The sequence below is a fragment of the Typopeltis vanoorti genome, chromosome 11 (genome assembly GCF_054136105.1).
Source record: "Typopeltis vanoorti isolate ZY-2024b chromosome 11, IOZ_Tvanoo_1.0, whole genome shotgun sequence".
Classification (NCBI taxonomy): Eukaryota; Metazoa; Arthropoda; class Arachnida; order Uropygi; family Thelyphonidae; genus Typopeltis; species Typopeltis vanoorti.
This window is the reverse complement of record NC_143559.1, coordinates 91,167,596-91,183,708: the sequence shown is the minus strand read 5'-3', so window position 1 is coordinate 91,183,708 and position 16,113 is coordinate 91,167,596. Positions and strand designations below refer to the sequence as shown.

The 16,113-nt window shown below is 37.5% G+C and overlaps 1 protein-coding gene across 1 annotated transcript in view; it reads right to left on the bottom strand.

Annotated features, from left to right (window-relative positions):
- LOC150101845 (3'-5' RNA helicase YTHDC2-like) overlaps positions 1 to 16,113 on the bottom strand; it is a 503,757-nt gene that overhangs the window by 77,498 nt on the left and 410,146 nt on the right. Inside the window, exon 23 of the mRNA XM_090400932.1 lies at positions 2,344 to 2,770. Coding sequence (XP_090257058.1) covers positions 2,344 to 2,770 — 427 coding nt within the window. The remainder of the gene's footprint in view (positions 1 to 2,343; positions 2,771 to 16,113) is intronic.

The following is a 16,113-nucleotide window of genomic DNA, read 5'->3' as shown; positions in this document are numbered from 1 at the left end:
ATAGGGACTCAGAGAGTGTTCAACTGAGCTGGCTGTACCTTTGACCTAGTTATATACAATGGTACCTTGGTTTGCGAGCATAATTCATTCCGGAAACGTGCTTGTAATCCAAAGCACTCGTATATCAAAGCGAATTTCCCCATAAGAAATAATGGAAACTCAGATGATTCGTTCCAAAAAATCAAAAATATTCATATAAAAATGATTAATACAAAATACATATACCTTCATATACCTTATAAATGTACACCTTTTTATATTTTTATTATTTAAATGTAATATACATAAAGTAATCGAATTTATTAATTACATTACAATTACATATTACAGTAATTATATTGGGTAAGACGACTTTCATTGTCACTAACGGAATCACTGCTATCTGTTTACTCTTTTTCTTTTTGTGCATCTTTAACAAGGAACCTATCCAATGACACTTGCTTTTGCCTCCTTTTGAGGATTTCACGGAAATATGACATTGCATTGTGGTTAAACAGATTCATTGCTTGCACTGCCACAGCCTTACTTAGATGGTGCTTTTTTACAAAATTTTGCACTGTTTCCCACATTTTACACACCTCCCTAATCTTTTGACTACATTTGGACACAAAATAAAAAATGCTTTACGCACACACACGTGGTCACAATGCTAGCACGAATGTTGATTATATGAATGAGGTATGCTGACTGAGACTGAGCATGCGAGATGATTACCCACAATCCCGAGCGACTTGTGATCACATGACGTGCGGCAGACAAAGCGTATAGGTAATACCCGTATTGCAAGACCTCACTTGTTTATCAAGTTAAAATTTATTAAAAAATTTTGCTGTCTTGCAAAACACTCGCAGACCAAGTTACTCGCAATCCAAGATACCACTGTAATTTGAGTTTCAGCACAGCGAAGATTCCAAAATAGCAGAAAGTATGCATGATAATCCTATAGAACAAAGGTAATGGAAAGACTGATGTGTGTAACTATTGATATCTCTTGAGTGGTGGTGGTGAAGATTTTGGAAAAGTTAGTAAGAGCTTAAGAGCTGCTAATTTGTTGCTAAAAAGGAAAAACTCCATCCTCTGTCACATCCTGAAGTGTCCTGTGATTGCAACATGACATACTATGGATAGACAGGAAGAACTGTAACTATCAGACCATGCCTTTGACATCCCTTCACATAGGATTAGTTGGAAGGAAACCAATTTGCTATATAGAGGTTGTTACAAGTTAGGGAGGGGAGGGAGGGAGGAAGGGAGGGAGAGAGAGAGACTACTTTTAGAGTTGGCAATGGCTACGAAACACTCTCCTGAGTTTAACAAATATGACTGCATTAACTGTCAAAAACCTTGGAGCCAGTCATCTTTACAATTTGAACTGTTTCACATATCCATTGTCATGTGTAGGCTGTAACAAGTAGCAGTGTTTTGAATATGCTGGTTTGAAATCAGTGAAATATAAGCTACTTAATAAATATCTTTCATGATTTACTGTTTTTTGTGTTGTAATATAATACTGTACAAACACAATGAATAATGTCCAACACCTAAGCCTTTCTACAAGATAATTAAAAACATTGCACTTACATAAGAACAATTTTTTTATGTGACTCCCATATTTGAAATTTTTTTTTTGTAAACCTATAGAACATTAGTATCACATGTAGGCTAAGGATTTTATTTAATTACTTTTATTTCTTTATTTTTTTGTATTTATTAATTATTTTGTACACAGTTCAGAAAACCTGCTCTAGAGACCAAACATGGAACTTTTTCAAGCTGCTCGAGCATCCAGTAGTGGAACACTGGTTTCACATTGGTGGTGATGAAATTTGTTTACCTAAGAACAATCACCAACATCCATGTACGCAGCAGCTTTGAACCTGCAGTCTGTTGGTTGGAGAGCAGATATGCTAACTACTTGGCCAACCAGGTTGATAATTATTTTGATAATCATGAACATATATAAAAGATATCACATGCATTCCCAATCAATACAGAATTGTTGCCATTATAACAATAATGAGATCATATTTAGGTAGAATGCATTTCAGTGCTCAGTGTGAGACCAACATCGTACATGTTGGAGACCTGAAGTGCCTCCTATGTTTGGGCTCCAGAGCAGGATTTCCAGATTATTTAACTCTTAGTCCTCCTCCTACAGCATGAATGTTCTACGTTTTCAACCTTTTGTAGGTGGAATTCACATAAAAAGAATTATTGATAAGTGAATAAAAGCTTTCAAACATTCATCAGACTCTATATCTGTGTTATTAAGTTTTTTAAAGACAGGAATTAAAACGTCACTAGTTTTTAATATAAGAAAATCTGAGTAAAATATGAACCTACGTTTCTCCATAGCAATTCTTCTAACAGGCTGATATGAACTTCCTGCACTAGCAAAGGAAGAGGAATATGATTCAACACTTGTTGATCCATCATCTGGAACATCTTGTTCAAAAGAACTATGTCTTCCAGAGTGCATATCAGATGCACTGTAAGGACTGTGGTTTCCAAAACTACTAGAGCTAGGACTTGAAGGAGCTTGTGGGCCCATACTGACAGGTGGGCAAAAATCTGTGGACATTGGTCTTGGTCGTTGGCCAATACCAGCTGGTTGTTGTAATCCAAGTGATTGTTCTTCAGCTGAAAGAACTCCAACTATTGCTCTAACTACTGCTTCATCCACCTGAGACCAAGGTTTTGCTGGGGCATGCATCCTTCGTAAAAAAAGTGCATGCCATTTCTGTCGAAGCTGAAGAGTCAACCGAGCTGCCTACAATAATAATGCAGTTCTAACGTTCATAAAAGGTTAAGGAAAATATAATTAAATTTTTATGGTTAATTCAAATAATTTATGTCCATTGAATATAATAAAAAATCACACACACATATCACTGCTTGAGAATAAAAGTTAGCAAATTGGTGTGTTACCATCAGTATTATCAGTCTAGTAAGCTATAAACAAGTAAGAATGTGTAACATCCCTGTGTGAATTCTCATAAGAGGGAAACCTGAAAATGTTCTACCATCAATCTAGTCTCTGATCATTTTTTTTTTTTTTAATTCATAAGTCAAAATTAGCCAAAACACTAAATTAGCTGTATACAAGACAGTATTCAAGCCAGTTTTAACTTATGGATCTGAGAGATGGGTCAGAAGTAAAACATTTGACCAAAGACTAGAGACCGCAGATATGAGAGTCCTGAGAAAGATTAGGGGCTTGAACAGATGGCATCAATGGCAATATCATATTAAAACGAGGATGTTAGGAATTAGTGATAGCCTTAGGCAAGCTATTTCTGATTGGGTACAAGTGGAGATTGAACTGCCCACTCAGTCTCCAAAAGTCAGATAGGGCTAAACAGCCTTGCTTACTCCCTATATGGGAATAAAAAGGCATTAGTGGGTTTTTCTTTAAGAGGGATATTAGGAAAGAACCTGCCACTGTCAGCATCCAGGAATGTGTTAGCAGAGCTAATCTCAGATGGTATGGTCACTTAAACAGAATGTGAGAGGAAAGATTAGCAAAACAAGTGTTCTCTGCCAGGTTGGCAGGATATAGGGGGATTGATACAGTAAAAAGTGCCTTAGACGATAGAAATATAAGATTTCATCCTAACAGATTGCAAAAGAATAATAAAAAATGTCGAAGTCATCGGGAAAACCTACTGCGACATTCATTCAAACCACCGTCCAATAAGAGGAAACCCTCAAAATACACAAAAAAATGAAGAATGCATACGAGCACAGTCCAACCATAAAAAAACGCTCAAAACAGATAAACCCAGAAGAATTTAGAAAAAATGTGGAAGAAACTGACTGGAAATTAAAAAATGACATCGACAAAGATTTGACAAACTTTAACAATCAATTAATGAACTGCAAAGAAAGAGCCTCGTATGAACTTCCTCCTAAGACCAGGGAACGCCTATCAGCAAGAACAATAGAAACTATTGAAGAAGAGAAAAATAAGACTGTCTAGAGCAGTGCTTCCCAAACTTATGGATGCCAAGACCCCCTTTTGGAAAAATTAAAATATTTCATGGCCCCCATCGGAAAAAAAAATCGTATATAGACATATATTATTATAATATTTATTGTATTTATATTCAAGATTTTGCGTTTGTAATCTTTTTTTTTGTGTTTCTTATCATTACCTTCGACATGAAACTTATATGAATAAGCATATATTTATTAATATTCATTAATCGCCGAAATACACAAGAAGCAAAATTTGTGAACCAACACCAACGTGTGATTTTTTCCATTAAAATATAAAAAAGAACAAAAAATAAATAATAAAAATTAAACGTTTCTTTTAAGATTAAAAAAAATGTACTTAGTCTTAAAACATTTTAAATTTGTTTTCATTATTCCCCCCCCCCCCCTCAACAAAACTTATGACCCCAAGGGGGCCGTGGCCCACAGTTTGGGAAGCGCTGGTCTAGAGTATAAAATTATTTGTAAACAACTGAAGCAGAATATCAAAGACGATATAAAACAACAAAATTGGCAGAAGCAGCTAGCTCTGCAGTAGCCTAAAAAAGTCGAAAAAGAAATAAATCTAAAACAACCACTATCATCAGCCTTCATAGACAATCAAGGAAACAGAGTACACAAATAGAGGTGAAATGGAAAAAATAGTAAAATCGTTTTATGAGAACCTTTACTCATCTAAAAAAGTAATCACAGCTCCAGTACCAGACAAAAATTTGGAAATACCATCTGTCCTCCTACCTGAAGAAGTAAAAATGGCTATCCGCCATATGAAAAATGATTGATCACCAGAAATTGACAATATAAAATCTGATGAATTAAAAATGGGTAGACAAATACTCTTTAAAGCTTTAGCAGAAGGAAGGTACCTACTGAATGGAAAACATCAAAGACCATAATTCTGCATAAAAAGGTAATAAAGAAGACATCCGTAACTACAGACCCATCTGTCTATTAGCACACACATATAAAATATTCACCAAAGTCATCCTAAACCGAATACAAACCTCCATCAACAAAAATAGCTGCAAAGAACAGGCTGGTTTCAAAAAAGGCTTTTCAACAATAGATCACATTGAAACTATTACTCAGCTAACAGAAAGATGCAGAGAATACCAGATCCCACTTTGTCTTCCTTTTATAGATTTTAAAAAGGCATTTGACACTGTTGAGCATAACGCAGTATTCAAGCTTTAATAGAACAAGGCGTAGAAAAAGCATACATCCAACTCATAAAAGATATATCTACAAAGAAGGCACAACAAATATCACCCTTTTCAATCACCCGATTAAAATTAACTTAAGTAAAGGAATACGTCAGGGTGATGTCTTATCACCTAATCTCTTCACATCTACTCTGGACAGCATCATTCGTAAAACATTGATGGTGAAATGTTAAATATCCTATTATTTGCCGATGATGTGGTATTAATATCTCACTCACCCAAACTCTTAGAATCAGTGCTGAATAACATAAGCCAAAACTGCCAAAAAATAGGATTGGAAATACACCCAGACAAAACAAGATGGATGGAAAAACAAATACTGTAAAGATCATACAATCACTCTAGAATCTCACACCATTGAAAAAGTTGAAGAATCCATCTACCTCGGCCAGTCCATAAAAATGAATAATGATATATCAAATGAAATAGCAAGGAGAAAAAAAGAGCTGCTTGGATAGCCCTCAATAAAATAAAATCAACAATTACCAACCAAAACATAGATATAGAAATAAGAACCCATCTTTTCAATAGTCACATCTTACCAGTATTAACTTATGGCAGTGAAACATGGAACACAACTTTAAAAGAAGAACAAAGCTTAATCACAAACTCAACGTGCAAAAGAAAGAAGAATGTGCAATATAAACAAAATAGACCATGTAAGACACACAGAAATCAGGAAGAAGTCTGGACTCACGGACATAATAAAAGCAATCGACAACAGCAAAACAAGATGGGCAGGACATCTCGCCAGAATGAGAGACAACAGATGGACAGTCAGAGTTACAAACTGGTATCCGAGAGATACCAAAAGAAAACCTGGAAGACCAGCCTTAAGGTGGGAAGACTCAATGATTAAGAAAGTCGGAAGAAAATGGAGAAGAAAGGCCCAAGACAGGAATAGCTGGACTCTTTACGACCTGCAGTCATGGAGAAATCCTGACTGAAATCACAGGTCCATCAAGGTAATCAAGGAAGTTAGTAATGATGTAAATTTATCATGTAGTACTATCATATCCTGTACACCACTTGAGGATATATATCAGACATTTGATGATGATGATGAAGTCAAAATGGGCTTGAACACTGCTAATTTAGCATTTTGGTCAATTTCAATCTTATTTCATATAAATTTATTCACCTGGTTGCCTACCATACACCAACTGTGTTTATTCTATTATGCATTTCTAAATTTTATTTACCATCTTCACTAAAACTGTGCCTAAATACCTGAAATATTTTACTTGTTTTACAGATTCTCCATTCAGGTTCTTCATATAATTGATGTTTTCCATTTTCTTGTCTTTTTATTGTTGATTTTTATACATAATTTTTTTGATAGCAGCAATTCCATTTAGTTAAATCCTAAATCCTTACACTAGGTTTATTTAAGAGCATAAATACTCTTACACCATCTGCATCAAGAAGAACCAAGTCGAGTTGTATGAGTGAGAAGTAGTGTCTTGAGTGGAAAAGTATATCATGTTTTTTGGAGAGTGAAGAAGTAGCTGAGATGTATTTTTGCAAGAGAGAGGTGAGAGGCAAAAGTCATCCCAAGAAGAGAAATCTGATATTGTTTGGTAGTCTAGTAGTAGTCTTTCTTTGGTAGTCTTTCATTATTATGAAAAGTGGGAGGGAAGGACAGTGAATTTCTTGCAAGGCATAAGGATGGACTGTGCTTTAGTAGCATTAAAGTTCACAAGATTAATTTCTTACTCTTCATTTTTGCTTTTTCTAATAGCGCTTTCATATCCTCTCTCATTGCATATTTCTCACCATTCAAATCATTCATGCCTGCCAAAACAATTAACTCATTTACTTGGAAAGCATGCTTTTGTCACTTTCTGATTAAGTATACCTCTTATCATCAAATCCCCATATGATACCATCTCTTTTCCTCCCAATTTCTCACACTTTTATGCTTTTCTCATTCACTCTTTCTTTCATTCGCCCTCTTGCTATACCTCTTGCTCCACCAAAAGACAGCAAGGAAATCAGAGCTTGAGCCATTAGTTATTGAAGGTTTTTGAAGCTTCTCATAATTGTGCACTACAAGATTTGTCAAATGATGAGGAGAAGGTGCACAGGATTTGAGATCAATGAGAGCAGGTCATTTATATATAAAAGAATGAGAGTAAGTGAAAGTACAGAGTCCTGGGGTAGTCATGTTAGTGGGGAATTAGGATTACCTGGGCTTTGGATATTGTAACACTGGCACCATACTATTGTAACAGTATCTGCAGTTTCATATACAGTCTGAGGTAGGTGTGAATGGTGAAAAACTGTGTGGAAAAAAGTTGTGGCCAAATGGCTTAGTGAAGGACCAAAATCCCAACTGCCATTTGAACAAGAAGCAAGGTTTCTGCACTTGGTCCCCTTCAAAATCAGTTCCCCCACCTCCAGCTGTTGCAAGCTGTACTGTTTGTAGGCTGGGGATCAAGTTTTTGTCTCAATCCCCCCCCCCCCCTGAATGTAGAGTGAACTAGCATCGTCCTTAGTAGCAGCTGCAGTACACAAGTTGCGCAGATAAGTCCTTATTTTTAATAAATACTGAAGATGTTGTTAAATATAATTGATGGCATTTTCTTTATTTTTGACTGTGTTGTTTAGTCGTGACTATTATTACATGATATTATTTCAAAAGCATTCTATGTTATGGCACTGATGTGTATACGAAAAAAAAATGGTGACCAAAACATTGGTGTTTAATGATATTAATATGAAAGATTTAGTGTGATGTAGCATGTGTTTAATGTATTCATTGTTGAGAGCGAATGGTTTACGGTATGAGAGCAAAAATGGAGAGAATGTTTCATAAGCAAATGTAACAAATGTGAGTCATGTAGTGTACAAAATATGAATCAGCGTTTGAAAGCAATTGGCATGTGGTATAGCAAGAGGGCGAATGAAAGAAAGAGTGAATGGGAAAAGCATAAAAGTGTGAGAAATTGGGAGGAAAAGAGATGGTATCATATGGGGATTTGATGATAAGAGGTATACTTAATCAGAAAGTGACAAAAGCATGCTTTCCAAGTAAATGAATTAATTGTTTTGGCAGGCATGAATGATTTGAATGGTGAGAAATATGCAATGAGAGAGGATATGAAAGAGCTATTAGAAAAAGCAAAAATGAAGAGTAAGAAAGTAAAGATTGTGAGGCTGCCTTGGACAGAATTGAGAATGGCCATGATTGCCAATATGTTGAGGAGAAAATAGTGCAGGAGTAATGGTGTGTAGTTTATAGATTTGTGGAGTGAATTTGATTGATGTAAGGACCTGTTAGTGCCTAACAGAGTGCACTTAAATGGTTTTGGAATTAAATGCTTGGAGAAAGTGTAGTTCAGTGATTGTTTTGAGGTGTAAAACCAGGGAAACTAGATATATTGGGGGGGGGGGGGGGAATCAAGCATGTGTCTAGCCACACATGGGACAAATGAGTGTAAATGCATGAATGACTGTGTGGATATAGCTACCCACGGGATAGATAAGTATGAGTGCAGAAATGTAAGGGTAACTATGGGCTCAAAGGGATGTCAAAATGCAAATACATGAATGCCAGAACCAATATTATTGCCATCAGCAAGACCAAGTCAGAGAATGATGTAGTTACTCATTCTCTGACCTTGATTCTCTGATGTAAAAATACAATATCGATTACAATGAACTGGATATTGTATTTTTTACAGAAGATAGAGGAAATAGGGAAGGAGAAGGGGTATTATTAATGATAGCTGAAGAACTTCAACCAACAAAAAATAGAAGTTAAGGAAGATTGTAGATTTGAGTGAAATGGTTCGTTTGAAGCTGTCTAGTGTGAGATAGAGGCCAATATGATGACAAAATATATTGTTGGTTGCTGGTATAGACCTGGAGGTCCAGAAGTTGTGGATGACACATGAATTGGCAGATTAGCACAATGAGTGAAGACCGAGCAATTATTATGGGAGATTTCAACTATGGAGATATATATATATATACTGGAAACAGGAAAGGGCAAAATGGAATTTAAACAGTTACTAAGAGATTATTACCTGAAATAATACATGATGGAGAGAATCAAGTGCTTGAAAGTGTTGGATCTGGAAATAGCATCAAAAGATTTACCTATAACTATAGTAGCACTCTACCTCCAATCGGGGATGGTATCATACCATACTGTCTTGTCCTGGAAAGTTGCTCAGCATGTGGAAATTTCCGTTCAGTCAAGAAAGGGTTTATGCAAAACTACAAAACTGGCGATTATGGCAAACTTAGGAGGTAAGTCAGAACAATGTCATACATGGTACGAATATCATTAATGCATGGGAAGTGGTCAAGAATTGTTTGAGCGAGGCAGTATCACAGTGCATATCCAGGGTCAGAAGGATAAACTGAGTAGGGATTGAGTGAATGAGTATCAATATAAAGCAAAAACTATCAAAAAAAGCAATCATTCCAGAAGGAATATAGAGAAAAAGATGATCAGCACGATCATGAGCAATATCAAGCACAAGCAAGAAGGGTAACGAGTATGGCAAGGAAGGCTAAATCAGATTATAATCAGAGAATACTGTTCAAATCAAATGGCATCCATCATTCCTTGAAACATATTAATTATGCAAGTTGTGCCAGTTGATTGATACCCATACAATCCAACTTCAAACACACTGAACTAGATTCTTTTTTTTTCATCCATTCCATTCTATTCTCCAGAAGTGCCATTCTTATCTATTGTGCCAAAAAGATTATAACCTGTAACTATTCAAGAAGAACCTCAATAGGTTTATTATCCGTCATCATCTCTTATCACCACACACACAATGCTAATGCCTATTTTTCTCTAATGTTGGTCTGGTTGGCCGAGTGGTTAGCATATGTTCACCAGCGAAGAGGCTACAGGTTCAAATCCCACCAAAGGCATAGATATTTCTGATTGTCCTACTAACCATTTACCATATGTACTGATGTAACCTGTGTCCTGGTGCATTATGATCTTTGATGTCTTTGCACCATAAAAATTAAATTAAACACAATCAAATCTTCTCTATCTCTTTAATGCTATGATATGCTATACACAATGACACTAATGCTATTATTGGGATGCCAGTGAGAGTGTAATGAAGAGAACATGAGGAGCAAAAGTTTTGGATTTGGTCATAGCATTAAATAATCTGATTGTGACTGAGATGACATACTTGTACTCATTGGTGAGAGCAACCACGTAGTCCTCACCTGGAGGATGAATAGGCATGTGGAGGAATCAAAAGAGAAAGAATTTATTTGAAATTATAAGGTGGGTAACTATCATAAAATTAGAAACCAGCTTGCAGCAATGCAATGGATGAAAGAATTTGATGGAAGAGGAGTTATTAGTGAATGGTAGATATTTAAAGAAAAAACTGTTGACACAATGACAGATTGCATATCTCGAGTGAAGAAGATAAAGCAATTTGGAGTCAAATGGATGACAAAAGGAATAAAAAAGGAATTATTATTATTACCCCAAGACCTCATGGAGTCAAAGACTCATCTGGGAGGTCCTTTTATCACACACACACACACACACACACACACACACACACACACACACACACACACACACACACACACACAGCTCATCATACCGTGCCTTGAATACATTCAAACTCCTTGCAGACACCACAGTTTCAGGCAAGGCATTCCAATAATTTACAACTCTGCACGAAAAAACCTGCCTCTCACTCCCCTACTCACACCCTCTTAATACAGTTTTCAGGGATGGCCTCTGGTTCTCCCCCTGATCTCCTGCTATTTTCTGTAGAACTTCTCCACCATTCATCCTATAACAACCCCTTACCAACTTGTAGGCTCTATCATATCTCCCCTCTTCCTCCTGTCCACCAGACTCTGCAAATTACATCTTCTCAATCTTTCCTCATACTCGACATTCCAGAGGCCAGAAACTACCTTAGTCAATCGCCTTTGGAAACTTTCCAACATCTCTTCATCCTTCTGAAAACCAGGTGACCAAATCTGAGCATAAAGCCCACTCCTTATACAATGGAACAAGAATCCCCCTACTTCTACACGTCAGTGTCCTCCACATCATTCCCAGAAGCCTTTGTGTTGGCTTCACAATTTTCGCTATGTGTCCCCTAAATTTCAGATTTTTATCCACAATCACCCCTAGATCTCTTATTTCTTCCACCTTCAACAATATATCCTCACCAAGCATAAATTCTGCATCCCATCTTTGTTTTCCAAAATTTAAAACCTTACATTTTGCAACATTGAACTCACATCCCCATTTCCATGTCCAATCACTCAATTTATTCAAGTCTTCTTGTAATGCCACAACATCTTCACTAATCTTCATGGTTCGTCCCAACTTTGCATCATCTGCAAACAACTGAATATCTCCATCCAAATCTTCACCTATATCGCTAATATACAAGTTAAACAGTAATGGACCCAAAACAGATCCCTGAGGCACTCCACTAGTGACTTTCCTTTTCCTGGATATCGCACCCCCATACACAACTTGTTGATACCTATCAGATAGCCAGTCTCCAATCCAATGCACTAATATAATATCCAACCCCATCTGCTCTAGTTTGACTATCAATTTATCATGAGGTACTCTATCAAAAGCCTTTGCAAAATCTAAGTATATTACTGTGTATCCTTCTCTTCTGTCAAAGGAAGCAGTCACTTTATTGTAATAAGTAAGTAGATTACTAAAACATAATCTCCCTTTAGCAAATCTATGCTGTCCATCAAAGATAATACCATTGCTGTCAACCCAACTCTGGATCTTAGTTCTCACAAGCTTCTCCGACAACTTCACCACAACACCTGACAACAGATAGGCCTATAGTTTGATGCTTGAGTTCAATCACCTCCTTTAAAAGGTGGTACAATCTTGCCCTCCTTCCACTCCTTAGGGACTTGACGAGTGCAAGACTTGTATTAAAAAAATATGTCAACAGGTGTCAACTCCCTGGCACATTCCTTCAGAATACGTGATGATATATTATCAAGTCCCACAGCCTTATTAACATCTAGTTTACTCAACTCCTCATACACCTCTTGCTCATTTACAGTCAGTCTCTCCTCCCCATCATCTACTGCTCTCAATCTCTCCATGAAGTCACATTCACAAGATTAAATGACATTTATGAACTGTTCATTAAGTATCTCCAACACACATTCTGCAACAGCTGTCTTTACACCATTTTCTCCTATCAATGTCATCCTTCCATAATCATTCTTTCTTTTGCTGGTTACACATTGAAAGAACTCCTTAGGATTTTTTCTGGTTTCATTAGCTAACTGCTGTTCACACTTCTCTTTAGCTACCTTCACCAACCAAGTCACCCTACTTGCCTGATCTTTGTAGACCTCATGGAATGGGTTATTTCCACTTCTCTTATGCTGCCTCCATAATGCCCTTTTTCTCTGTATTGCATGCTTAATCTCTTTATTCATCCATCCCACACCTACCTTATTTAACTTTCTCACCCTTGGAATAAACTTAGACATTGCATCTACTAGATAGTTTTTGAAAATCCCACAAGCTGCAATGATCTCTTTTCCAGCTAACTCCTCATTCCATGCCACACCCGCAAGCTGTCTCCTGAGCTCTTCATAATCACCCCCCCCCCTTGTAGTTCCACATATACTCTTTTCTCACAGAGGTCCTCACACTGCTGGCAACCACCCAGGTAATCACCTCATGGTCATGCTAACCAATTGGTGGATGATTTGACATCTCATTATAATTACATCCTCTGATGAGATGACCAAATCCAAGACCCTCAATCCTTGCATGCCCTCTGTTACATACTGTCTGAGGTAGTTATCCCTCAAAAACTAAAGAAAATCATTTTCTTTACTTCCAGTTGCTATCTCATCATTCCAGTCTATATTGCCATAATTAAAAATTGCCCATAATTTTAGTCTTTTCTTATTTGTTTGGCTAATTTGATTATACATTTCATTATAGCCAACATCCACATTACCTGGTCTATAACAATATCCAACCAAGTATTTGATTCCACTCACCTCTATCTCACAACAACATACTGCCACAAAACCACTGGCACTATTTCCATCTTGCATCTCTACTTTGTATGGACATAACTCTTTCTCTATCATCAATAGCACTCCCCCTCCCTTTTTATCCCTTCTATCCTCATGAAACATATCTTTGGGTGAACAGAAGTTAACCCAAAGATTGTCGGAATAAGTGAGACATGGTTGGAAGAGGACGACATCCATACCCTTGCTGTCAGGATGTCGTCCTCTTCCAACCATGTCTCACTTATTCCGACAATCTTTGGGTGAACAGAAGCAATTAATGCAACCATTTCATCTGCCTTGTTTCTTACTTCTAGCATTTGTATAAAAACACAACAGCTCATTTCTGGATCTACAGCTAGTTCCACTGATACCACTCGCTCGATGTGATCTCTCCATGTTTGACTGGGGCCATTTCCCTTTCTGCTTATTCATTTTAAAACCCTTTTCAATTCCAACTGTTTCCTCTTGATCCCAGGTCATCCCATTTCTTTCCTGTCTACACATGCTCTCACCTCCTCTCGAAGCATCCATCTTTCTCACGCTGTGTATCTCTGTCCACTCTGAGCCTCCCAATTTTCCTGCTCCTCTTGCACACCCATTCTCTCATTTTCTATACTCATACCACTCACTTCCTCATTCATAACTGCCTCTTCAATCCCTGTCCACCCTGAGCCTCCCTATTTCCCTGCTCCTCTTGCACACCAATTCTCTCATTTTCTATACTCACACCACTCACTTCCTCATTCATAACCACCTCTTCAACTCTCCTATCTTACTCTCCTGCTCTTCCACATCACTTCCCACTTGATCTGATTCATTCTTTCTCACTCTACTCACTGCTCTACTTTCCAGCAGTAGTCTCTCCAAGCAACTCACACCATAACCACTCAAATGCAGTCCATCGCTCCCATACATTTCACTTCTTCCTTCAAAGTCATTCCACACATTAACAAACTGTACTCTTGTCTCCTCACACATTTCAGCCAGCATATCATTCATAATCCTTGCTCTCCAGCTCATCTCACCACAGTCATACCTAGGCAACAAGCTGACTACCATTCCTGTCACACTATTCTCTTTTATCCTTCTAAGTAGCCTCCTGATATCCATACCGACGTGCTCTTTGTCCTTTGTCAAATCATTCGTGCCAATTAAAACCATCAACTCCTTTGCTCACTCCCTCCTCATATCCAATGCCTCAATCACTCTACTCGTTTTACCACCTGGAAAACATACCTTGTGCATCCTATCATCCTGCACACCATTAATAATGGAGTCGCCATATAACGCCACATGCTCATCTTTCGTTAACTCTTTCATGCCATCGTGATTAGTTTTAATAGTTTTTACCCCAATTTTCTTAATTTCCACATCCATTTCATCTCTTTCCTCATCCAATCCAATGAAAGGCATATAAAGAGAGAGGTGGAGAACAGTTGCATGAGGAATATAAGGCTCAGGCCACGAAACTGACTAGCATTGTAAGGAAAGAAAATAAGAATATGAGATGAGACTGGCAGTGCAATCCAAGAAGAATCCCAAGGAGTTTTTCACCATGTGGCAAGTAGGTGGAAAAATAATAGTGAAGAGATTATCATGCTAGGTGGAGATGGGAATCAGATGACCAAAGCAGATGACAGAGTATTACAAGCATTATTCTTAGAAGGACAATGAGTAGTGAAGTGTTACAAGTGAATGACAAGGATGTATTTCAAATACTGAGTATTTTTTTTTTTTTTTGTTAATGTTGAGTCCATACATGAGAAGTTGGTTGATCAACTTATGGGTGATGGGTTGGGCAAGACTGTTCCATAGTACAGCAGTTGCAAGGATGAAGGAGGAAGAGAAGAAACTTGTTCTAGGGGCTTCAAGGTGCATTGTTAAGGGATGTTGAGCAGCAGCTGCACGTGTTCCAAAGAGCTTTAGTGGGAGAATATTGATGCTATTTCAGATGAACATTTTCCATGGAAATATCTGTAGAATACACACAGTACAGAGACCAATTGTCTGTGCAAAAGTTGGGGAATTGAGTTGGTAAGAGATGGGTCATTAATAAGTCTGATTGCTCTCCTCTGTATTGGGTCAAGCATTTTGAGGGAGCTTTTGAGGGTCCCCCCCCATATGTGAGAGCAGTATTCAATGGTTGGGAGAATTTGTGATTTGTATAAGGCTAACAGCTGTTCAGGAATGAAGTAACGTCTTGAGTGAAAGAGAAATCCTAGTTTTTTTAGAAGCTGAGGATGCAATGGTTGTGATGTGTTTATGCAAGGATAGACTTGATGTGGTAATTCCAAGAAGAGAAATCTCAAATTGCCTGGAAATTTGGGTGTTGTCAAAAATAATACTGAGAGAAAATGGTTCTTTTTTTATGAAAAATAAGACACAGTACTGGGTTTTATTAGCATTGAATTTGATTAGGTTATCTGAACCCCATTGGAGGATGGCTTGGAGATCAGAATTGAGGGCAGTGGTGGTTGATGGTCTGAGTTTCATTCATAGCATTCATGTGCTGTCGAGGGTTTTCAATTTGTTTGATTAAGTTTCAGGAACTGTTTTACAGATGGGAGGCACAGCAAACAGAAATAGGGCTCGTTAAGGTTGATATATATCTTGTGCGCTGATTCGTCTATTTGTGTGTAGGAACCGGTGGCAACAGAACTCCCACATAATATCCTTTTTTTATCGCTGATGTCAATTTTACAGCTGAGGCACTTTTGTGGGTTTGTTGGCAATCAACAGTGCTACGCTGGCAAGACACGTGGGCTTGTTCGTCGTTGGCTTTTGTTGCTGCCATCTTTTCTTTGCATGTAGGCATGCTTGCAAATGGCTGAAATTTAGATCGAAATATAACTGA